A 25,509-nucleotide genomic window follows, 5' to 3' on the forward strand; every position below is an offset into this window, starting at 1 on the left:
ACCCCAGCGTCCTGACAAAGGGAACACCATTACCCCATCCTGGTTGCACTCCACAGAATTTCCTGCCTCTGGCAATAAGCAGGGAAGGAAGATGTTGGGAGAAGAGAGATAGCTTGACATGAACAAAGAGAACTGGTAAAGGTCCTGTATTAGGGAAGCAGAGAATCATCAGAACAAGGCTGCTGCCATTAGAAGAAGACAGGAACCTTCTCTTGTCCTATGAAAATTCAGGGTAAAGTGTTTTTATGCTGAAGATATTCAAAATACAAGTCACTTATTAATGATCTTCAGTATTTATTGCTGGTAAAGACTGCAAGGACAACCAGAAGCACAGAACAACCTCCAAACATCAAGAAGTTAAATAAGCTAGGACACTTCTCTGTGAGAAGGCAGGACTGAGAGGGGATGTAGCAGACATCCACAGAGTCCTGAGTGAAGCCCTGCCTTGTCAGTATGGGAATGAGTGGGTATCGGGTGAAGCTAGCAAATGCAAGAACCCAGACATAGCAAGGTCTCTCCATGCAGTGGTTAGCTGAGCTTGCCAAAGGTGGCTACAAAACCTAAAAGCTGGTGGCACATATCTGAGGACAAGTTCACAGAAGAGAAATCCAGCACCTGTTACTGCATAAGAAAACCTGTGCCCAGCTTACATTATCGCAAGCCCACATGTCTGAAGGGATCAGGAAAGTCTTAAGGAGAGGTATGATTCGCACTTGCCCTGCTGCTGTCCTCCCGAGGCACTGTCTTGCAATCACTCTTGGAGACTTGACCGTGGTCCCGATGGACCTTCAGTCTGATGTAGCACATCTGCTACAGTTTAAAACCCTGATGTATTTAGTGAAGCAGCTAAGAATTAAGCTTCATCTATGTTTTCTGGAGTTGTGACAGCACTGTTCTGTTAACAAGCCTCTCTAGAACAAAGCAGACAGAGGGAAAATGGAGCCATGCAAAGAATTGGAAAATGTTACTTACCTTTGTCTAAAGACCACAAACACCACTTAAACATGCATTTCCATTTCTGCTAGGGAGGACAGTTTTAATCATGGTGGGGAAAAAAAGTAATAACCCATAAATATTTCAGCAATCACAGATCAATCACTACATGCTTATTGCCCAGAAGCCCCATAACCAGTGTGAGTAGCTCACTAGCCAGCCACATGAAAGAGTGGCAAACCCCCTCAAAGGGGCTGTGATTTATATTGCAGCATCCTTTTGGGAAAGAAACTACACACAGAAATTATCTGTGCGTCTCATTATAGGCACAGTTCATGTGATCCTGGTATATTTTACTATCATGTCAAATTAAGACCTTTTCCAAGTTAAGGTTGTTGAATGCTATTTGTGCTTGCCTGCACTTTTATTTACACTACACTAGCAGTATTTTCACACTTCAAACAAGGCTTAAAGACATCTTGAGGTGCAGCAGATCAGTATCTTTTAAAAAAAGAAAAGCTCAGGCACAACAGAAAATAATTTTCTTCCATGAAAACAAGCAAGTATCAGTAGCAATGGTTGCAGAATCTGGTCTTCCCAATTTGTTTGTGATACATGTGAATGAGCATAAAGAAAACCCAACCAAAACTGTGAAAGGCAGAGTTAGAACCTGAAATACTCAGTTTAGAGGATCAGAACCACAAAAAGTTTGCTTAACAAACAAGGGACTGCAGAGATGTTTGCTGAAAGGAGTCCATTCAAGAGGGGGGAAAAAAGCCACACTCGAGACTGGGATTCCCAGAGGGACATGAGGACGCAGCACTCCTCAGTTCCTCTGATTCATTAGGGAAATCAATTTCGATTCTTTCTGAAGTCTTTCCAACATGTTCTGCAAACTGAAATCCAGTAAAGCAAAACCTGAGCAAGGAGGATGAAGTGAGCAGTGGGTACCATTAACACCTAATTGCAGGCTCTGCAGTCATCATTTACAAGAATTCATATGCAGCGCTGCAAAAAGCAGAGGACCACAATGAAGCATTTACAGAATCAGGCAATTACCTGCTCCGCTGCTGTTGCCAGGCACTTTGCTTCTGTCTGGGCTTACTGAAGTAATTTGCACATTCACTAAAGCCAAACATACTCTCTGTGATGCTGACAACAGGCTAGGGGGAGAGTTGGGGTGTATGTGTGTGTTATTGTTTTTCCCCACATGCATGTGAGTTAACAAACCAAGTTTTAAGGTGACCAACAGCCATGAAGCCCAAGGTCTCAATGCTGGGACACCAGAGTCCTGGAACAGGCAGTTGCCCTGCTATCCATGCATTGCTAGACCATATCCTTAAACAGTGGTGCACATACACAGTATCCTCTCTCCTCTGCTCCAGAATAAATGGGTATTTACATTTATTTAGATTTGAGCATGTGCCCACAGCATTTCCTCCAGGAGGAAAAAGATAATAAGCAAGTACCTAGGGGCCCCACTGCACTGCTGCTGGAAGGGTAGGATCCAATTCTCCTCTTTTTGCTTTCCCCCACAGGCATGTCCCCAACTCTCCTTTTTACCAGCATGAATGTTCATCTGAGGGAAGGTGAGCTGGTCGTGGAGCTCAACTGGCAGAAAACAGCCTCTTCTCTCTCTCTTTTTTTTTTTTTAAATGGTAGAAGGTAGATTTTTTTGTTGCTTTGGTACTTTTTAGGGGTGCATTTGTGGGGTTTTTTTTGGGTTTGAGATGCCTCAATGCATTCACTGGAAGCAGACAAGTGATGTTACCAGCACAAGAGAGACAAGCAGCATGGGAGAAGCAGTCAGATCAGTCCACTAAGAGATCAACTTTGCTGTACTGGTGAGTGGCACTGTCAGCACAGGGGACACATCCAATTCTTCATTTTACTTGGTCCTTCACAGCACCCACATGCGGCTCCTTTGGAAGGAGTTGCAGCATCTCCCTTCACAGCTTTTCCCTGCCAAAGCCTCTCAAGATCAAAGCCTTGGTTCACAGTACAAATCCACATGTAATTATGTATCTACTTCCACTTATATTCAAAACTTCACAAACACATTCCCTCAAGATGGCAAATGCCTTGAGTCAGGATGGCAAACACATTGCATCACCTTTTATTTGGGTCACTGAACTGAAGCCCTCATCAGATGACTACTGCCCATCCATAATCTGACACGAAAATGCCTTCTTTGTCAGAGTGAAAGCTTCCCTTTGCGGTTAATGCTTCCCACCGCACTGTGCTTCAAGGACTCATGGGGACAGAGAAGAAAGGGAAGGTGAATATGACAAGTCAGCCATGATTCTCTCTTTTGCTCTTCCCTGCAGGGCTGGGGAAATGTTGCCATGGTGATTGCAGCTGCGGGGCTGTGAGCGACAGCTCTCCTGAGAGCAGCCTCTGCAAAGCCCAGCACCCATGGCACACACTGCTCGGCCGTGCCACGAGGACGCGTCAGGACCCACGGTATACACCAGGGCCAGCACTGCCTCCTTCCACAGCACTGACCTCCTGGGCTGAGCGCTTCTGTGCACAAGGATTTTGTCTGAGGTGGTGCTGGGCTGCGAGGCAAGGACAATTCTTGCTTCCTCTGCATTAGGCAGTAAAGATTTAGTGAAGCGATTACCATATGCAGCTGTACTGGTCTGATAAAATTACACTGAAATAGTGCACTAAATTATATTGACAAGATACATCATCTTTGCATACCGCACGTGCTGGCTAGCCGGGCTTTTTTCTTGAACAAAGCACTATTCTGCAAAGCTAATGAACATGTGGGAATGCTTCCAAGGGCAGAAAAAGCGATGCAGTTTTATGGCATCTTTTTTAATTTTATTTTTTATTTTTATTATTAACATTAGAGCTGCTCCATTTGCATTCATGAAGACAATCCTATAGATGGTGTGACTACAGGTATAGTAAATAAACTCAAATGCACCACATAAAAAGCACTGATGTTCTCAGCCAGTGCTTCTAAAATGACCATTCGGTTTGACTCTGACAGTGATGTCTCCACTGCCATATGAGTTTTCTAATACCGGACACAGCTCTTGCTTGCTAAATTCTCCTGGAGCCAGCAAGTTGCCACGGTTAAATCACACCACATTTGCTTACTGACTTGTTTTTTTGTCTAAAGTAAAATTACAGCCTGGAATTTCACTAACATTTTATAACAGAAAAAAAAAGAAGTGTTGAAGACAAATCTAAAGACGACATTCAAGAGATGTGAAACAAAAGAAAGTAAGATTATCTACTTAAACTGGAAGTCATTTTTAATTCAATTTAACCAAACTCATAAGCAGCAAATTCTTATTGTCATTAAACAAAGGAACCAGCATTATTTTAAGGGTTAAGGGTTACTCACGCGATGAAGCTTTTAAGATAATTACCAAATCTCTTTTTGAAAGTCTTGTGATTTGTATGAGAGCACTAAACTACATAATATATATCATTAGAAATTAGGACATACATTTAAAACTACCAGGAAACAGAACCACTAAATGCAGATTCTTCTTTCATTTAAAATCATTCCTGCACAAAGTAAAATGTTATTGGACCCCTGCCTGGGATCAGCTGCTTTTAAGGCTACGCCTTACATTTTCCCTCAGTTTTTATCACACAAGTGCCTATTGTCACAACAACACATTTTATTTCCAGTTGTCTTTTCCTTTTCCTAAATTCAAATTTGAGGAACTCCAAGGCAACAGAAGGCTCCATTATTTTTAACAAATCAAGTTAATCTCTCTCTTTCCTTTTAGATGTAATCACAGTTTGCCTTACACAGCCTTTGATGCTTATAGGCAAAACTAAAATAAGGAAAAAAGGAGCAAGAATTGAATTTTCATACGAGTTTTTAATGGATATTTGAAAGCAAGTTGATAACAGAAATGAAGATACAGGCAAAATTGCCTTGATGTTTTCAGAGCATAGCGAAGGCCTCTTCAGATCCTTACTCTGATTTTATTTGTTACTGTGTTGATTGTTCCTTTTTCAGCACTGCCAGTCTCCAACTGCCCCATCTACTGGCAGCAGAACTGGCTGGTGTCTGAACACAGGCGTGATCCAACACAGAGCTGAGAATGAGATCTAACAGTAAAACAAGAGAAATACAGAAAATGGAAGAAAAATCCAAGCATTTTCCAGATAGATTTAACACTGCACACAGTATGTGATTACATACCTACACACATCAACCCAAGACCTACTCTCTTTTGCTGATGAGCTGTTCAGTAAGCATTTACTGATTCATCCCTGTTTCTTGCCTTTAGTTTCAAGTTCAAGACTCTAAAGAGCTTCACTCCATCACTTTGCAAGCATTTTAGATCCTGGTGGAAGAACATTCCATAACTATAAACTGAGACACAGGTGAACCACAGCAGGCTTAAGCTACAGAAAAGGAGCTCTGGCCACCCAGTTTGCTTCAAAGTCTTCAATACCTTGAGTACTTCAAAAGGACCTTGTCTTTTCCCCACACATCTTTTCTTAGGTAAATTAGAATCTCACTAGAGATTTCTCAGAGAAAACTAACAAAAAGATGATTCTACCTGTCCTATTTCAGTACTTCGTGTAGAAGAGAAAGATGCCTTTCAGGCCTCTCCTCCAGGGAGAGGAGAAAATAGAGGAGGGAGCCATAGGACATTGTGAAGCCATAGGACAACATGCACCAGCAATTTCACTTCTGTCACTTTTGCCAATTGTCACAACAAAAGAAACCCCAGAGCCACAGAGCTGATCCGTTCCTCCTAACCAGGAACTTACCTTCTAAAGGCAAAAAATTTTTAGCCCTGCTCTCCTCCCAGGCTGTTGAACCCAGTCCAGATCATAGCCCAGACTATATAATTCTGAAGTTTCCATCTAAAGGAAAGGCCAGCAAACTCACACAACCTGACATGTTGCTGTTAAAATCATGCCTCACACTGTTCAGTGGGTTTCATCCAAAGGAGGAGCTTCAGTGCTCACCTTGCAGTGAGACATCATCTGTTTCCACAGCACAGACAAGCTGGGTCTTTTAAATTATTCTTCAGTAACTGCACCTTTCAATTTCAAAAAAAGTCACTTCCCAATTTCTCCGACATTTAATATGAAAACTGGGGTCACCTGGGAGCAAGGTGTCCCCCCTGCAGCTTTATTCAACAAGGAACTCATTAGCTTGCCTCATACCACTATGAGAAGAAAGAGAGAATACAGATCAATGACGTGACCCAGTGAACTCGTTGAATGCACCAAATAAGACCAACATGCTTAGAAAAGTGGCTGCAGACAGGAGAACTCCTCCCAAGGAACCAGAGTGAGCACAGTGGAAGCGCAACTAATAAACCAGAAAAAATGAACAGAGGTGTGTGAAGGGGGCCCCACAGATTAGCTCCATTTCACTCCAAAAGAATAAGCCAGAACAAGCTGTCGGAAAAGTGTGCTGCCATTTCCAGGGAAGAGACCTGGAAGAAGATGACAAGTAGTCTAAGAAAGCTCAGCAGCAGGGCAAACAGAACACTGCTAAAAAACAAAAGGGAAGAAAACACTGAACCACAAAGCTCAGTTTAAGCAACTGGAGCTTTGCATTCCCAGAAAAACTAATCACATACATATATATAAAACTTAGAGATTTATTACTAAATATAAACTATGTGATGTGGCACAACAGATACTAACAGAGCTGCAACACTGGACTTGACACTTCCTCCTTCCACACCGGTCAAATCATTTCGCCTCCCAGACAGGGAATCAGATCGAATGCATTGTGAACACAAGAAATGTGAGTGTTTTGCAAAACCATTAAAGCTTGTGGTGGATATTTTTTCCTTCCGGGTCTCACTCTTCACCAAAAACGATTCAGTCCAGCAGGTTTAAAAAGTTTGTGCAAACTTATGTTAACTGCATAGCTGCAGAGCAAGCTTTTCTCTGTGAAGTATTTATACCCATCTGCCAACAGTTTCTATTTCTGATAGGCAAAAAGGGTTTCAGAAGTTCTGTTGTTTCCCAAGTTCCAAGAATGACAAAGAAAATACACATTTTAAGAAATACGTTTCTAAAAAACTTGAGCTAGTCAACAATTCCTGTTAGGCCCAAGTCAGTCCCACAGTTTCTGTGGCTGTGAAAGTCTGAAGTTGTTGGTCTTTGCTAGACAGATCACACTCATACAGAACACAGCTACTTTAGCAAGTACTAAAGCATTTTTTCCCCTCCAGTATATGTTGCTTTTGAGGTTACAAAACCAGCTTCTATGTTGTGGTCCCAAAAAAACACCTAAATTATTTAGGAACTAGCCAAGCCACAACAAAAACTCCCATGGCTTAGAAGAGTACCTTCGTATGCAAAGTCTGAGAATGTGTTTGCCCTGAAGTCACAGAATGTAAAATTACTTATCCTAAGGGTAAAACCAGAAAAATCTGGTGCTTAAATCCCACATTCTGAGAGGAAAGAAAGCAAAGTGCATGGGTCCTGTTGCACAGTGCCTTAGGTGTGTGACCCTTCAAAATGCTACGGGCCTTCTATTTTCTGTTCTGAAAACTGCCTTTTGCTCTGTTACCCTTTCACCCAAGCTGCTGGGGCAGTGTTTTCCCTTGTTCCTGTGCTGTAATTCTCCTAGGCTTGCACCTGCAAACCCCAAAATGGCACGTTATAGCAGGTTCTTATGGGAAGTGATTGTCACAGGTGTGCAAATCACTCCTTCCTTCTGTATCCCTCGGCTGTATTTTCTGGTTTACATTAGGGAACTCCATAACATGGATGCTCAAAGCTTAATAAACCAATACGCACAAGCATCTGCCCCCTGTCTTTATATGCTCCAGTCAGCACTAACAGTATCATAAGAAAAAACAATAGGGATTTCACACAGGTCCTGATAACAACTCAGTAATTATTAATGGAATATTATGACAAGGGAGACCACACACTGCACCAGAAAGGACACCATGGGAGGATGCTCACTGGGAATCTTGTCCTTTCCCTTCCTAGCTGGCCTCTGGGGTAAGTTTTCCCTGTCTCTTTTCTCACTCTGTCTTCCCCTCTCACCCCTTTGCCTGCATCCCCAAGAATTTTACCAATAGAGTCGACGTATGCCACCAGCTATGGATCCGCTAATAAACTTTTATGCATGTACTGTCTCAACATCCATTCCTCCATAAAAGCTCCTCAAAGGTTCCAGGTAGCTACTTTCACTGAGTAAAGAGCGTTTTTTAAACAGTAACCAACAATCTTACAGGTCCTACAGCACATCACACCACACTGAGACTTCAGTGCAACTACAAAGAGCACTACAGAAAGAGCTTTAAAAAAAAAATTAACCAGTAATCAAACTGCAGTATTCTAGAATTTGTGCAGATCTGTCATTTTTGCAAGTGAGCCTGAAAAGGGAACAAAGGTGTTTTAAGGAACTGGAAGCAAGTTTTTAATGCAGCAAATAAAGCTTTACCTTCTGTAGGAAAAGGACAATCCTCACAAGCATCTTGGCATGCAGTTCCTCCAAGGTGAACAGAGTTCGAGGTGTGCGGATGAAAATCTTGGTCTTGCCATAAGCAACATCGTGCTGAAATCCATGACACTCTATGAGCCTCTTCACAGCATCCTTGTCCGAAGGGAGGTCGTGGTTTGGCCAAGTGAATTCCGAGATCATCTTGTACCTGGAAGTACAAGGTACAATTTACAAGTAAACCTGTCATCTAAGTTCTCAAGAAGGATAACCTTCAACACATTTTAGAAATAATAATGATCTAAATTCTAATAAAACCTCTTACAAATAGAAGAGCCTCAGGACATCCTCTGTAGAAACTGTGATCCTCAAAATCCAAGGAAAATGAGTATGAGAGGCATGATTTTGTGAGATGCTCAAAAACAATAATATTGTGAGGAGCTCACTTCATCAACACCGAACTGATGTAACATGACAAACTTCACCACTGTCTTGCTGCAGATTTGGCAGTTCCATTATTCACACTCTCAGGAATAATTTTTAATTTTTTTTTTTTTTTGTGAGGAAAAAAAGCTTTGGTTTGGTCACATTCTGCATAAAAAGCCAACTGTAATCAGTTGTTTTGTCAGAAAACCTAGTTTTAAAAATTCTGTGCATAATTTTCTTGTTCATTATTTTGGTAGCCATTTCTAACAAATTCTTTTATTTAGCAAAGTACCAGACAGTTGACTGCCACAGCCTGCAAACACCACCACTGCCTGTAATTGTTGTTCAGTCATTCCCTCCTACCCTTACTCTCCTTTGTACACTAAGAAAGAGAATGCAGACTGGAACTAAGACAACTACAAATCAAACACAAAAGTAAATGCATCAGACTGAGCTCTCTGTAAGACTTATCAGCCTTGCAAAGCGCTGATTAGGTGAACAGACGTTTGCAAAAAGCAACAATGAATTTTCTGCATAAGATTTATGGACATAATAAAAAAATGTAAGACATTTTCACTGCAATAGTACCCGCATTCATGTACTAAATAAAACAAGCATGCAGCAATCTTAACCATTTCTCTCTTTAAAAGCCCACAATCCAATCAAGCATCAATCTCAGTGTTTTACACATTCAGAATTCTCAGCTACTATTAAACGGACGCAGCAATAAACCTTTTACTGGGGAGTGGGTGCACTGCAGGAGTTACTAAACAGACTAAAATAAGCCTGAATGGAAATACATCACACTGTCACTTTCATTCATCAAATTAGCCTTTCTGAATAAGCTGTTGAAGAGGGGGAAAAATGGAGGTGTGCACTGTGTCTAAGCAGGGAACGCCATCAGTGTAAGGGTTACAGCACGCAGACTAGAGATCTTACTGATAAATAAAACAGGCAAATAAAAAAGCCTCTTCAGACTCACAAAAGAAGATTTTGCATTTATACTTGGCCAGCAAAAGCATTGCTTCTCTCAAATACATGTACACACAGGACATAAATATTTTATACTGGCTTCTCTTTCCTATTCTTATCCGGAAAATGTTCCTGCAATAATTAATTCACTGGGAAAAATCTTCCACCTCGAGACATTTAGATTAAGGAAAAAAAGAACCAAAAACCAAAAAGACAAGCAGAGTGGCAATGCAAACCCATGCATTATTAAACAGGCCTGCTCCGTTGATGGGGCCAGAAAAAAAAAAAAATGGTAAGATGTTAGGGAACTGAAAACCTGCCCCAAAGTATTGTTAAATTCTCTCCCTCCTTTACAACAAAACCAGGGCTATGGTATTTAAAGACATCCTGAGGCAAATGGACCACCTCCCTCCTAGCCCACAGGTGGTGGGACTGGTGGTGGAGTATCACAGCAGTCCTCTCATTCCTTTTGTTCCTTCCATGGCATGTGTAGTGCAATGCCACGAACTCCTTCCCCACAGCAGAGAGCAGAACCTGAATGCCACAGCAAGTCAAAATCCCAGCCTCACTGCTAATTACAGTGAGCCAGCACCCAAAAGAAATCTGCTCACTGACACCACAACCCTTCCCCTCTCCTGCCTAGAGATCCTGACAGCTTTCAAGGTCACTTATACATTAAACATCCATTTCTACACCACTTTTGTTTCTCCTTCTTCTTCTCTGTACTTAGATACAGAAACACCCAGCATGCGAGACTGCTACTTGAGTTTACAATTGCCAGTATAGCTCTCCTAAGAACCAAGATTTTTGCAAGCCTCCAAATTATGAAGCTTTAATGAAAAATATCAGGTCTGCACATGATGCCATTCTTCCCTTACCACTGTATGGTTCACAGATATCCCAGTATCATTTACGTGCTATGTTTAACATTGCCTGGAAATAAGCACATGGATGTCTTCATGGCGCAAGTGTTGGATTACACTCACACGCAGCCATGCCTGCAGATGCCTCACAGGCGCCGTTCTTCCCCCTGCCCTGCACACATACCCCTTTCTGAAATCTAATCAGCTTCTTTTGTTTTGATATATAAATTACTACTAAAAAAAAAGTACCACATCTATTTAAGATACATGGCACTGACATGCATTTCACACAACTGGAAGCTGTAGTTACCAATTGAACACGCAACATCTCTTGGCCCAACAAAAAAAATTTTTAGATCTTACTTTCTACCAATGGGTAAGGGCAGACTGGTTTGCACAGAGCTCAAATAAAAGCTGTCTTCATTTCAAGGAAAGCTTAAAAAGGACATTTATTAATGGTCTTAACTGTGCTTCACTTCATCTCCTACATGTAGGTATGAGATATCAACCACCTTACAGTACTTTAGGGCTAAATAGCAACAAAGTCTTTTCCCACAGAAAGGAAAGTTATTTTTTAATATGTTTTTATATACACACATACGTATATTAAAAAATAGGCATACATGCACTTATATATATGTATTTATATATATTTATAAATCTATTTATCTATATGTATCTCTTATCTATATGTATCTTGATATCTCTCTCCTGTTCCCTGTAAGAGGAATCAGCAAAACAAAACAAAGATATCTATTTTGGGCTCAGAAAATCGTAAAGCTTCAGGGGCCTGTAAGAGATTTAAACATCTGTTGGTGGGACTGGCTTTCTGTAACATCTTTTGCAAATGTAAGCAAGCAGATGACCAAGTTACATCCCAAAATCACCTCTCGCTGAGTTTCTCTAGACCTGTCTTAAAAGATGCCCTGCATTGCATTGCAAGAGTCCAGAGCTGAAGGGCCTGGAGTCTCCTCCACATTCCCAGTCTCCCAGTAAGCCTGTTAATTATAAAGGAACAGAAATCCCTGGTGATCCCTATTCAAAAAACACTCAAAAAATGTGCAGCTTGTACCACAAATCATACCCTCCAGCCCCTCTAAGAGGGAATGTCTCAGCAAAAGACAAGGAACAAAGAGTTCTGGAAAAAATAAAAACATTATCCAGGCCAAAAGATATGTTTTTCCTTAAATGTAGGAAAGTCAGTGTAGACCGGACTCAAAGCAGTACTGGGATATGCAAACACAATGTCTGATACCTTACACCATAGATGTTTAATCCTACTCCAGGGTCCGGCAGAGCAAATGTTACAATAGCCTGAAAGCTGTACCAGTTGCCATGTGCTAATTTGGTTTACTGGCTGTAATCACCACTTCTAGTCTTAAGCTTACAGGAGCTCATCAAACATTCATTAAAAACAAAGCAGCTGTTTATATTAATAGTAATTACACAAATCTTAAGAGTAAATTGTAATTAATTCCACATGTGAGGGCAAAAGCATGCTCTAACCACCGCATAATGTTTAAGAAAACCGATACACGGCACTGTAGGCTGTATTTAGTAAGCCTGACCCTTTCGTTCCACTTCAGGTACCACAAAATATCCAGGCAAATCTCTACTGTGAACAGCAAAAGATCTTTCAACATCATTGACAGTCCACCTGCTTGAATAGTTTAATTTTTTTCTACCCTCAAGGCCTTTTTCCCACCTGATTCAATAAGAAAAGTAAAAATCAATTCGCTATTTCATCAGCAAGAGGTTGAATTCTTAGTACCCATGCTAATTTACTGGAGCCGTAAGACAAATTTCAATCTAAAACATATCATTTGTCACCAGTTTGGTAGGAATTAAAAGGGCAAGAAGTATCAAAAACATTTTAATGCGGTCATGTTACTATCCCTTTTTCAGACTTCCAGCTTTAAAGTCCAGAGGTTTCCTCCTGCACATGCATAATGACACTGTGCACCATCAAGCACTTCCCAAGATACACAATGTCTGTCTGTCTCTCTCACAGCAACAATTACACAATGTTCAGAGACAAAACATAAGTTAATTAGCTCTGGTTTTAGGGTTATGCTCTGGGGAAGAACCTCATTACACATTCCTGCTGCAGAGAGTAATACAGCAAGCGAATTTTAGCAGAAAAGAAGTTGAGCCTGAGTGCTACATATGTACTTCTAAACACATCTGTCACCACAAAATGAGAGCAACCACGGTCCCTGTTAGACTCATGTTTTATCATACCCAACAGCAGTTCTTGAACCAAACATGCCACCACCCATATGCTCAAGAGTGAGGATCACAAGTGCAGAGGACTTAACTCTTCACTCAAGGGGAGAAAGCCAAATCACACTCCTTGTTCCAACGCCTGAGTCGTCCTGCAAGGGGCTGAGCTGAGTCACTTGACAGCACTCTTCTTACCTGTGAAGAAACTTCTCGTATGTTTGGCGGTAGGCAAAGCCTGCTCGGCGGACTCTCACGTTCTCCAAAAGGCCAAGATATTCCACCTGATGCCTGCAGCGCTCCTCATCAAAAAGCTGTGGTGACTTCTTGTCATTGGGCTTAATGCAACGGACGTAATAGGGCTCCTATGGGGACAAATCAGAGTTTCATCAGAAAAATGCCTATGCAGACACAACTGTTGCCTCGTTAAAACACTGAGGTGTCAATCCACCCCAGTCATCTGAATGAGGTTTGGTTGCTCAACAGGAATTACACGGTTAGAACAGAACGACAAGCGTTCCTCCCAGTTGCACACAGCGAAGACACCTGTTACAGGATCCACGTTACTCATTCGAGATTGATTGACCTTTCCTATATATCAGAACCAGTTCCACATCCGCCTTCTCTACAGACTTCGATGGTAAAAAACCCAGCCTTTATAAAACATAGAAAAACTAATGTAATTCACTGCCCTGTTGTCAGATATGGCTTTTCCAGTTATCAACATCTAAAAGCACCATGGATTACTCAACAATTTTTAAACCATGCTGAATAAAGCCCTCTACAGCCCACAAAAGCATGCTCATGTGATGGAAATCACTGGACACAATCCTGTGCAGGGCAAAACCCAGCTACCTTCCAGCCCGCACCTTCCGCAGGACAAACAAAAGCCACCAGCAGGCGAGTTCCTCTTTCTGCACCACCTTGGACTCGCGGACAGCAGGGAACATTGAACAGGGACTGGTGGCTTTACCTCACCCAGCACAATCCGGGTGGTTCTGCCCAGTCCGTGCCGACCCTGGACAGTCGAGTGAGTCCCGAAGGATTGCACATCTTTCACTGCCAACAGCCTGCACCCACGAGACAAACCCATCTGCAGTCCTGCTAGACCGTTTTGATGTTTACTTTTATTTTTATGAGATTAAAGGCAACTTTCATTCAGGCCAACATGGTCTATAACTAGCACCAGCTTGTAAGGGGTAGCTATAAGTCTTTTAAACTTACGCACTTCCTTTTCACTGGGTTTCAGAGTCTGTTCACTTCTTTCTCTTCATTGTTAGCCCTTACTCTCCCCCTTGTAATTTTACTGAGGGGGCAGGAAGCAATTAATAAATGTCATAAAGGCCCACCTTAGTTTTTCAAGGTAAAATTGTATTATTATAACATTAATCTGTACTATTTTTTAAGTAGCCCTTGCAAAAGGAGTGGTGTACTCTGCAGGCTGGCAGAGCCTACTGCTCATTACATCTCATCACCAGCCAAGGAGAGAATTCAAAACAAGATCCCAGGCAGCTGGTCACAGTATGTCCAGACATTGGTTTCAGAGGACATGTCAAAGATGCACTTCAATTGGAGCATTGCAAAAATCCCTTTACAGCAATCTAACATTATCATAAAGGGAGATAAGCAGCCTGTCTGAAATCTTAGCATTAGAAGATGTCGCTTTCCATAATTACAACTGATAATTAAGAGTGAAAATTCAGCAATTTTCCCCTGGACTAGATCAAACAGGTGGCTGTGAAAGCATCTGTAAAACTACTCTGAGTAACCAGAGGCCCTTTCTCAAAAGGAAAACCCCAAGGGTTCTCCAAAGGAGTCTGTTCTGTTCCAGTACTACTGGATGTTTTCAGCAGTGATTTGAATGAAGGAGCACAATGTGGGTACTGAATCTGTAGGCAAAATACAGTTTCAGAGTGCAAGAACACACAACATTAAAAAATGGCAGCAGTGGCCTAGGGGAAAAAAAAAAAGTGGAGGGAGATTAATTTAGCAAGGACAAATGCAAAGCTCCCCATTTAGGCATAAATAGCTGTACAATAAAAGAATAAAAAACTGATTTGACACCAGTGATAAAAAAAAAAGATCTAGGAATTCTAGCTGAACATGAGTCAAATTCATGTTCTTCTAAGAAAGAGGCACAGGAACAGGAAAACTGTAAGACAAAACCCCCAAAAGTTCTACTGATCTGAACATCACATGCAGTTTGGGGCACTGCAGTTCAAGTGGGATACAAATGGCAATGAGTCAGTTAAAAGAAGAATGTGAAAGATAAAAAAAATCCAGAGTATGTGACTCAGAGGAAATACAGTTTTAGTCTAGAAGGACTAAGGAGCCACACAACCACCCTGACATTAGATTTTATAAATTTAAAGGGTATATATGAAGAAAAGTAAACGACAGTTTTAGGACAAAGTAGTGTTGGCTTTAACTACAGTCTAAAAATCCAGATTAGGCATCAGGGAAACAAGGAATGGGAGCAAAAAGCCTGCGTAAAGGAGGGGAACCTCCATCACTAGACAGGAACAGTCTTGAAGAAGCATCTGTAAAGAGAAGATAAAGGCAGACATGTCCTCAAACAGGAGGTGAATGAGGTACATTCCCAAGGTCCCCTTTAGCTCTATTTTCTATGATTTTAGGTCACTCAATCTCAGGTTAACATGAAAGGCCAAAACCTGCAATTTTCCCTTCAGTAATATTGAAGAAACAGGATCATCCTTAACTATCCTGGCTAGTCCCGACATAACCTGGATGCAGCATTAATGACAGGCACGTGGAGCTTCCACTCACTGAGTACGGATAGGATGAATATGAGCAATGAGGAGGCTTAGATATGGAGGCCTTCAAAAAGCAGACTTGTATCCTAAAAACTGATACAAGCCACTGGATCTTCTGGGGAAGGTGTTGGACTGGAACATTTCCCTGCTTAAGTATGCAATGAGTAGCATCAGGCTGTGCTTTTCTCGTGGAAGGCTGTCCTCAGGGTAAGAACACACCAAGGAGAGCGAGCAAAATCTAAGCCAACCACCCGTACAAGAGCTGGCAGCATCCCTGTGCTGCCTACCTTCCATGCAGCAACCCAGGAGCCCATAAGTATGGGGAGTGTGTGGGTAAACAGAAGGATGTGTGGGCAAAGTATGCTCTTGCATCACCTCCCTTCTCTCCTAGTGACTATCTCTCTCCCCGTGAAGTGTGCCAGGGATAGCTCTTTCACAGTCTTGTTTGGCTCCTTTCCTTACCAGAGAGACCAAGGCAAAGCTGCATGCAGTGGAGAAAACTGCCCACTTCCAAAGAGCAGGCTGAGCCCCCTGGTAGGGCAGTGCTCTCTTCATCCTGCTCTTCTTTTCATATCCTCAGAGAGCAGTGGGCTCAAAAAAGGAACACTAAGGACACAGCTTCCCCAGGACACCAGGCAGCTGAGCGACAGCTCTGTTCTGTACAAAGTCTTCTACTGAGGTCACCACCACACTAAGCACTTCTGCCATGGTAATTCAACACAACCCATACCTATCCTATGTGTTCTCCTTTCCTTAAAGACAGCATGGTGAAATATAACGTGTTGGTACAATTTAAAGAGTTTTAAGAGATTTACATATAAACGTTTTTGGCTTTCTCCTGAAAATCATCTCTGAAAGTAAGAAGGCTTACAAGGGTCTTTATTAACTCAGCAGTCTCCTACCAGCTCTCAGAACTTGCAGTTTGTGTGGGTGATGATTTTTCCTTCAGTTATAGAGCTTGGCTGTGCCATGGGAGGGCAGCTGTCATCGGTGCTCTTCACCTCAGCACTCAGGCATCATGTGTCAAACTATGAAGGTAGAAGCAGCCCTTTCTGAACTTCAAATCAGTGTTGAAGTAGGTTTGATGTGGTCATGGCAGCTATAACTGATGAGGAGTAGGAGTCTGCTGGACCTGATGCCTGCAATTTATAAGCTCTGTATTGTAATCTCTCAGTTGTACAGCAAGAATCAAAGGCCAGGTCATTCAGCTGCTAGATGAAGTCTCCTATGTGACTGGAAATAAAACATTTAGGGAAAGCACGGGATATACAGAGAACTCCCTGAATTACACCCAAACTTAGAAGCTATGAAGATTGGCAGTTGTGAAGGTGAATGGTCTGCAGTTCTCCCCATCCCTTCTTGCTAATACTCAGCTCGGGCCACTTCTCGAACCACGCAGTAAGTCACCCTTGAGGACAAACCCATCTCAGTGCTAACAGAGTCACAACATCAGAACAACGCCAGACCATGCCAGATCTGCCCTCAATATGCTATCTTGCATGTGATGCCAAGATGAATATAAATACTTTGATGAGGTTGATACCACAAATATTCCACATTTGATCAACAGAACTGCAACATCTTAACAACACAGGAATCAAATTAAAGAAGCCATTAGGAGCATGAAGTCAAGAAAGGGCATCCCACCCTTTTACCTCAAGGGAAGTGGTGTCACTTGTTTGTTACTGACATTACAGCATCCAGTTCACATCTATTCATTATTGCTTATACATAAACTCCCTTCACCACTGCAAGGCTGGCCGCCTGGGTTGTGATTCAGGTCTTTGCCATTCAAAAATGCAACAAACCTCAATGCAAAACATCTGTGACTTCATGCCCAACACAAAGATGAGTGACTATATCTGCATTTGGTATAAAAGGCAGAAGTCAAGACATTGCTTTTCTTTTGGAAAACAGACATAGGAAGTTCCTGCACAGACAGGAGATCATCTATCAGTGCAATTACAGTGTAATTAAAGCCTCTCAGCAATGACAGCTACTAGGCTAAATTCTAAAGTAGATTATTCCATGCCTACAATCCCACCAGCCTCAGCTCTTAAGGGGGATAATTATACAGCTCCCATTATTGTACCATGAGGCTGTCAAGCCTGGGAGCTGCATTTTATAAATGGAAGAACTGAAATACAGAGACACAAAGGCCCCAGTTCTGAAAGCTGTTTAGATGCCTAATTGCAACCGATTTTTTTTTTCAAATCAAGCTGAATGATTTTTAAGTGTTAAAAAGACAACAAACCAATTTAAAAGTCACCCTAAACAAACCCCTCCTTGAGAGATTCCACCACCTCCACCACCCCTAGTTTACAGTTTCCCATTAGATAAGAGAAGGGATATGACAAATTTGTGCTGGATATGCCAAATCAGTCACAGTGATGATATTATAACTTACTAGAGATGAAACCTGTCAGCCTGGATGGGAGAGGAGAGGTATGGAAGAAAGAACAGTCAGACAAAAGGAGTTACGGAAAAAAGGAAAAAAGGGAAAGAGGAAAAAAGAATGCATGTCCAGAGAGAATTCCTGGAGAAGCTCATCATTTACAGCTGTGTCAGCCAAAGGACACCCTATGTCAGTGTTTAAAAGAAAAGCCACCCAAAGTAATCCATCACAGAAAGACCAAATCTTCAAGAAAACAGCATGGGCAGTAAAACATGTGCTTGAGCAATGTTACACACCAACTCTGTAAAGCTAGTTTTTGCTTTGGTTGGTTGGTTTGGGAAAAAAAAACCCAAACCCAAATCGTTTTTTTCTACCTACCAGAGGTTTCTGCCCAAAAGACTCTCAGCATAAGTCTGGAGAATTACAGTATGATTGAGATGCTGCTACTGATAAGCACCACTTCAACTCAGCATCCTCCAAAAATATATTTTCTGAGTCTTCATACTTGTATGGACATGTGTACACACAAGCTGAAGTTAAAACTGTATTTTTGAGTGGCTCCTGCAGTGCTAACACCACTTGTATGGTACTCACCCTAATAACCACACCATCTGCCCCTTTCTTCAGGGACCACAGAACTCTGCTTCGTCACTGAATTCTGGATTTAAAACAGAATACCAACCAAACAGAAATTTAAAGATGGTTTTTCTAAACACCGGAAAAGTTAAACAACCAACCAATGCTGCAGGTACTGTATTCACAGACTGTGAGCTTTGTTTCTGATATTATTGTTATTCCTGCCCACCAAATTAGCATTTTTGGAGACTATTCCCCCAAATGACAGGTTTAAAGATACTTTTTATACTGCCAAAAAACTTGCAGCATTCCAGGAAGGCCAAATGAGTATCAATGAAGTGCTCTTGGACTGCCATTCTGTTCAAGGACTGTAGAAACAGAGCACATAAATATGGTTTAAAGCAGTTTACAAAGAAACATTATGCAAGCGGGAACAGCCCAGGTGGAATGGGAGGCCAGGATGAGAAAAGCAGCACTCGCTGCACTTACATACTGGACATACTCTGGTAACGTCAATAAATCATCAGCCCAAACCACAACAAAATTCAAGCCTATCTTCATCTCGTTTTCTAGAGAAACAGCTGACAAAAACATGAACTGATATTATCTCTCCCTACGAACCTTATTCCTCTGACATCCACAGACCACAGCAGCAAAGACCACTTGTGCAACGCTGTTTTCAGAGAGCTGTTTTCATCAGCTGTTACCACAGGCTTCCCCAGAAAAGTCCTGCAGGGTCCAAACTGCAGTTAGACACATAGTTGTTGTCACTGTTGATCCCCAGAAGTGCAACTCCAGCCCCAAGTTAAGCACGGGAAAAATGGTAAGACAACCCAAGGGAAGAATTATGGTACCCATAACTGGAACGAGTGGTATCCCCAAAAGAGACAGAGGTTTTACCAGCCCAGGAACAACAACTGTTCACCCACTCTCCAGCCCCCAGCAGAAGTAAGAGAGCTGAGACAAGTATCCAAACTGGCAGTGACTCAGAGGCAGAGCAGCCCATTTATTTGTGCATAACCAACAGCTAGCAAAGCACGGCCTGAACGCCCAGCTATTAGCTTGCTAATAACATGCACATATTATTAGCTGTACGAAAAGTCAACTCAAAAAGATCCTCAGGGTGGAATGGCCAAACAGAAGCATTATCTCTCTGCATGCTGTTTTACTGTTTGAAGTACACAATGATTGTGTTCAGGACCCTTATCTAAGCAACCTCTCCTTTCTAGGACACACCAAAATTTAGACCCTTTAAAGTAACATAAGCTTGGCTTCAGGATAGGTCCCACCAATTTTTTTTTGTTTAAGATGCATGACAGCCAGATTCTCCACTAAAAATAGCCAAAGCTCAACTATGTAACTTAGTTTGCAAACTTAAGTACCTACAAACACTGTTCTGCAAGGAGCGTTAGCCCTGTACGTGTTTAAACAGCAGACTCCAAAGTGTGAACTTCACCCGCTTTGTTCCAGCCCTCTATCATGCTAAAGACTGGCCATAAAACACTGCACAACCAAGACAGCCTTTGGCTCCTTTCTGCTTGGCAAAAGTCCTTTTTAAGGCCTGACAAACACATCTGTTTAGCCAGAGCCTCCCCTTTAATGGAATCTGTAACTCTCTGGAAATACAATGCTCTGAGACAATTTTCTCCATTGCTATTCAACAGAAAATCAGGAAAAACACATCTTTTATATAAGTTTCCCAATGGAAGTTTAGGGAAAGTAAAGAGTGGGAAAGGACTAGAGAGAGACACACAGGAACCTCCTAGTGGTTAAACTTGACTTAGAAACAGTTCCTGGTTATGTCCTATCCTTGGAAAAGGCTGGCATTTGTGATAGAGATACCAGTGATAAATGGACTGAAACTAACTCATTTCACATAAGTCAGTCAGCCTTCAATGCTGAATTTTGGTACCTGTCGACTCAAGATGGATAATGGGCCATTTAAACTCTTCAGCTCCTGCTGTGAGTTGCAGGAATTGTTCAAACCACCACAGCGCATAGCATTCACTTAACTATTTTTACAAATACCAGGTGGCCTAGAATAACTTTTCCAATAAATAAGCAAATAAGTTTTTCCACAAATGCTTGCCGAGCCTCCCCGCCAACAGCTCCCAGCTATCCCGCCTTGATCACAGCCCTCCACTACAACACCACCAGCTGTTTCTGTCTGTATTGCTTGAAATACCTCACTGCAGTGCATCAGGTTCCCTACCCGTTTGGCTAGGCAAGACAGAACGTGAGTGCTCTGTATGGCAGAGAACTGCATTAACAACAAACAACATCAATCAGAATCTTTTTCCTTCCCCAACTACTCATTTTCACAACACACAAAGAAACCTCTCTGGGTTCTTGTCACCTCTATACCAAAGTTAAGTCAGGGCTAGCCAGCAAATTATTTGGAGGACTGACAGATCAGGTAAATCTTGACTCCTTGGAAAGTCAGACTAAAGTTTGCCCCTATCTGCCTTCCATCAGGGTCACAGCCACCCTCTTCAGCCTCAACAGCTCATCATCTGCCATCCAGGAAAGCTCCTCCCTGGCTCACAGGCAGTGGGGTAGGACCTCCTGCAATTTCTACTTACAGTGCCAACCTAAAGTAAGACCTGACCTTCAACTGAGCTAACAAGGGGATCCCCTTAGTAGCCCTTAGTCAAATAGTACTGGGGAGAGGTGTGGGGCTTCGTCACTCAGTCAGGAAGCTCAGCTAGCACCTCGAGACAGCCTTGGCTGGGCTTGCACACCATCCTGCAGATTTACTGCTGAAGATTAAATCCACTCCAGAACTAGAACTCAAAAATATGAAGCAAGCATGTTTTCATCTAATTCTGGAAAACATGAAGCAATATATTATATCTTGTAATAATCCTAGTGAGGATAGCTTTCTCTTTCTGTGCACAGCCAGTACTGTATGACCATACTCTGACCAATACAGCACCTATGAAGACACACTCATGTGGCTGTCACTCCAAGCAAAAATTCAACTACTGCTCTGCTCTTCACAGGGTCATCTTATTAGAACAAGGATCATCTTTCTTCAAAGCTTTTCCTAGCCTTACCACATCTGTGTGCCTGTTCTCCCTCCAGATCTTGGGCCAGCAACACCTCCTTTGCTACCACAACTGCCAAGAAGATAGTCAGAACACATCGCCCTTTATTGCTTAATTATGCTAAATGTTAATGTACACCACTGCTCTGGGGTCACTATTCATCTCTGGTGGCCGCACACCCCTTCCACAACACTACCACAATGCCAGAAGCCCAGCAAGGTTACCCAGCATCAGTAAGACCCAAATATTTCTCAGTGATGTCTGCTCACACAAGGGATCACACTGCTCCCCTCATTCTGCCACTTGGCTGCACCATGTTCAAACAACCACTTTCCCAGTTCATTCCCTTACCTACCTTTCTTTCACACAAAGTGCTGCTTGCCAGGGTAATACCTTCTACTATCAAACTTAATTACTTAGTCAAATAAAAAGTTTCACTTCTCGCTCTCTGACAAAGGAAAGAGGAGGAAAGAATGAAATCACATAGGTCTGCTTCTATTTTCACAGAAGTCACTTGGCATTAAAAGCCAGAAAGAGAGAATCTCTCCACCGTGAAACTACATCCTCTGGGCCGTCTGCCAAAAGAGCTTTGTTAAAGATGATTATTTATTTGATATAGTAATTATTACCTAAGAGAGATTAGCTTTGCCAGAAGTGAAAGATACACTGGTCACAGAGGAAGCAAAAATCCATCCTCTTTATGCGGGGATGGCAGATAACTGTCCTACGAAGTCTTCACAGCTGCCAATTGACACAACCAAAGCTCATCCGCCATTCCTCAGCTCAGCTTTCTAACTGATTGCGATAGGAGGATGGCAGCCTCTCCACAGAGAAGCTACACCCTACTAATCAGAAGTTGGGAGTCAATTTTGAAACAAATATTTACCTTTGATGCCAGGTTGTCCACTAATGCAATCATGGAGTTCTTAAAAAGAGTAGCAGCTGTCAGAGGCCTCTTGGTTACCTCAGTGATGCTCAATTTACCTTCAGGCCACATCATCTTCAACACGGGATTAGAGCTAAAAGACAGTCTCTTTAATTGCACAGTCTAACAGCACTTCCACTACATTCAAAATTCAACAGCTTGCTTCTGTCCAGATCTACTGGTGTTTTCAGCCCAAAATTTATCAGCCAAACCAATATGACACTCCTGGGCAAAGTATCTCTTGCTCTTGAGCAACATATAGTTCAAGCTTATAACTGAATATTCTGGAAGAATAACAAGCGCATTCTCCTATTCAGATAAAGATGTGCAGTAATGGGATAGTAAAAATCCTGCAGAAGTGATCTATCAAAAGCAGGGTCTGCCTTACTGACACAAACATAAAGAATGTAATCAAAACAGAAATGAGTAGGAACACAGTCCTCAACCTCCTCCCTTGAAACTTGGAACTGATTTCACACTGTATTTCTGCACCATTCTTTATATAAAAAATAATGTATACATTTCAGCTTATATTTTCATGAAGGGTTGAATGTGAGGTAAAATGGCCATGATGGATGGCAAGAACTCTGGAACAGACAAAAGCTGAATGCAGTTACAGCAATTTAACAGCCAATCTATCACATGCTTTAATATGATGTAAGTGGTCTTTGTGAATAGTCTTTACCAGAGACTTAACAGAAAACAGAGGCTAAATATAACAAAACCTCTGTACAGCAAATATTTTGCAGGTTTTTGGTTAATGTGAAGTCTTGAAAACAGGAACAGCAAGACTGTTCAAGGGAGTACACTGAGTAAACATAACAGGACTGTAAACTCAGTTAATAGTTGTACTAGCTCTTAAACCAGGTAAACCATTGTCCATGCAGCTGCAGGCTATTTTATGCTGACTTCTGCCCCTGAGCAAAGTCTCTGAAAGGTTGAGATAGGCCACAGTTACACAAGAATCAGAACATGTTTAATGCCAGCCAGTTGAAGCACTTGGGTATACACACACATTTTGATAGGATTTCAAATTGGCTTGTCAAAGGCAATTTTTACTTGCCTAATTACTATTTAAAACACTCAACTACATGGCTTAAATTTTTCACGTCACTGCAAATATGAAAAGGATTCAAATCTATTTGCCCATTTTGCCCCCTAGCCCTATATTCTCTTTCAAAACAGGGACTTCTAGCTGGGGTCAAGGATATCTGTTGTTGACCAAATGCTACTCAGCATCTTTAGCACTGATTAAGGAGACATCAGTAATGGTACATTTGCAACAGGTCCAATAACCTGGTTAATGGCAAATCAAGCAGCACAGGTAATCTCTGCACAGCTATCTTGATTGCACAACGAGTTGGTGTTGGTTGCAAAGACAGACTGTAAATTCAGTTAAATTAAAGGTTATATCAAAACAAAACCAACATATACAGAATAAGGACTTTATCCTGAAATATCAGACTAACAGTCTTTGGGTTACAGTAGACAGACAGACAAAGATCAAATCCCAAAGCAATGTGTTTATTCACCAGCACTGCACACACAGTGAAGATAGTATCAGTGAAAATATTAGTCTCTTCTAGCACCCGGTCTATAAACAAGGATTCTGACAGGTCAGATTTGAATTCACCTCATTAATAATTTTATTCCTACCTGTTGTACATGAGGCGCTTGAAGTCCTGAAATAAAGTGTCCTTGTTTTTGTCAATAAATCCAGTGACTGAGTAACTAAATAAAAATTAAAAAAAAAAAGGAAAACAGTTAATTGCAAAGAAGCAAAGTCCTCCTCTGAGCTGCTAGTATCAGTGTGGAATCAGCATCCTTGCACTCCTACAGACACAGCAGATGCTAATCAGGAATCCAGCTCTGTTTCCCAACCTATCACTAACTAATTTGCTGCATGAGCACTGTGTGCGACTTAGATCCATCTGTCCAGGTTTCCACCTCCACTCCAGAAGCAACTTAAATCTAGGTTTAGAACTCTATCTGAACTATGCAGGTGAAGAGCATGTCAGCTGAGGCACCTAGCAGGACTTAAGCAAGTTGTAGATGGCCCAAATTCAAGAGTGACACTCATTACTTCTGCTCCAAATTCAGAGCAGACGTTTGTGTTAAATCCTACAGAAGTTTTTGGTTTGTAATGTCTAGTCTGCCCTTCCCTTGGTATCAAGGAATATTCTCTAGTAGAAGAGTGCCTGAAATCAAGAGCAGCCTATAACCAGAGAGTAGGGAACTGTCTTGGGAATACAACACCCCCCCAGAAGATTACCACTTCACAGTTTCAACTCTTCTTCAAGACAAGACAGACAACACTGTCCTCAGAAGTGCAATATCTCCCCATTCACCCACTCCCACACAGTTGCTTCCTGAGCTTCAGATCTCTGCACTTGCACTGCAGGCACTGGGATCGAGAGCCCCACAAATCCCTGCATGAAGCCATCCTCAAATCCTGAACTATGTTATCTGCGAATATTTCTGCATTTCAGTTTTCTTTTATAAAGGTTTTCTGCAAACTGGCAACACAGAAGGTTCAACCACTGATATGGCACCTTGTATCTTCTCCTCCAAAATGCTTTGAAATCAGGGATCTCTATCAGCAATTGCTCAACAAAGACTCCAGAACAAAAATCTAGCTGCACTGATTGGGCTCCAGTATGATCACGCTGGTTACCCTTGTAAATGAAAGGTAAATTTAATCCCAAGGCAAAAGAAATCCTAAATTATGTCTCTATTAACTCCCTTTAGATTCTGCTGACATGGGATGTCTACACAAATCCTAAACCATTAAATCACTCCAGTGATATTGCAGACAACAGCCTTCCCAATGAACAGTTTCTAACATAAGTGCATCTTTCCCTTCTACTTAATCTTCCTTCGTGTTATTGTCACATGCTGTTGACATTTTTGCAGGCTTCGGGTACAGAAAACTTTTCAACCTGAATGGGGAAGGCTCCTTGCACTGATATTTGT

The 25,509-nt window shown here is 41.8% G+C and overlaps 1 protein-coding gene across 9 annotated transcripts in view; it reads right to left on the reverse strand.

Moving 5' to 3' along the window:
• MYO1D (myosin ID) overlaps nucleotides 1–25,509 on the reverse strand; it is a 163,621-nt gene that overhangs the window by 83,839 nt on the left and 54,273 nt on the right. For all 9 annotated transcript variants that reach the window (XR_013924599.1, XM_080370027.1, XM_080370028.1 and 6 more), the window contains exons 13-16: nucleotides 24,193–24,267; nucleotides 22,498–22,630; nucleotides 13,018–13,184; nucleotides 8,342–8,549 (exon numbers count right to left, since the gene is read on the reverse strand). Coding sequence is in view for 8 of the 9 variants with exons in the window: in XM_080370027.1 (XP_080226153.1) it covers nucleotides 8,342–8,549; nucleotides 13,018–13,184; nucleotides 22,498–22,630; nucleotides 24,193–24,267 (583 nt within the window). In the remaining variant the exon portion in view is untranslated. The remainder of the gene's footprint in view (nucleotides 1–8,341; nucleotides 8,550–13,017; nucleotides 13,185–22,497; nucleotides 22,631–24,192; nucleotides 24,268–25,509) is intronic.

Source organism: Falco punctatus (genome assembly GCF_963210335.1).
Source record: "Falco punctatus genome assembly, chromosome: 19".
NCBI lineage: Eukaryota > Metazoa > Chordata > Aves > Falconiformes > Falconidae > Falco > Falco punctatus.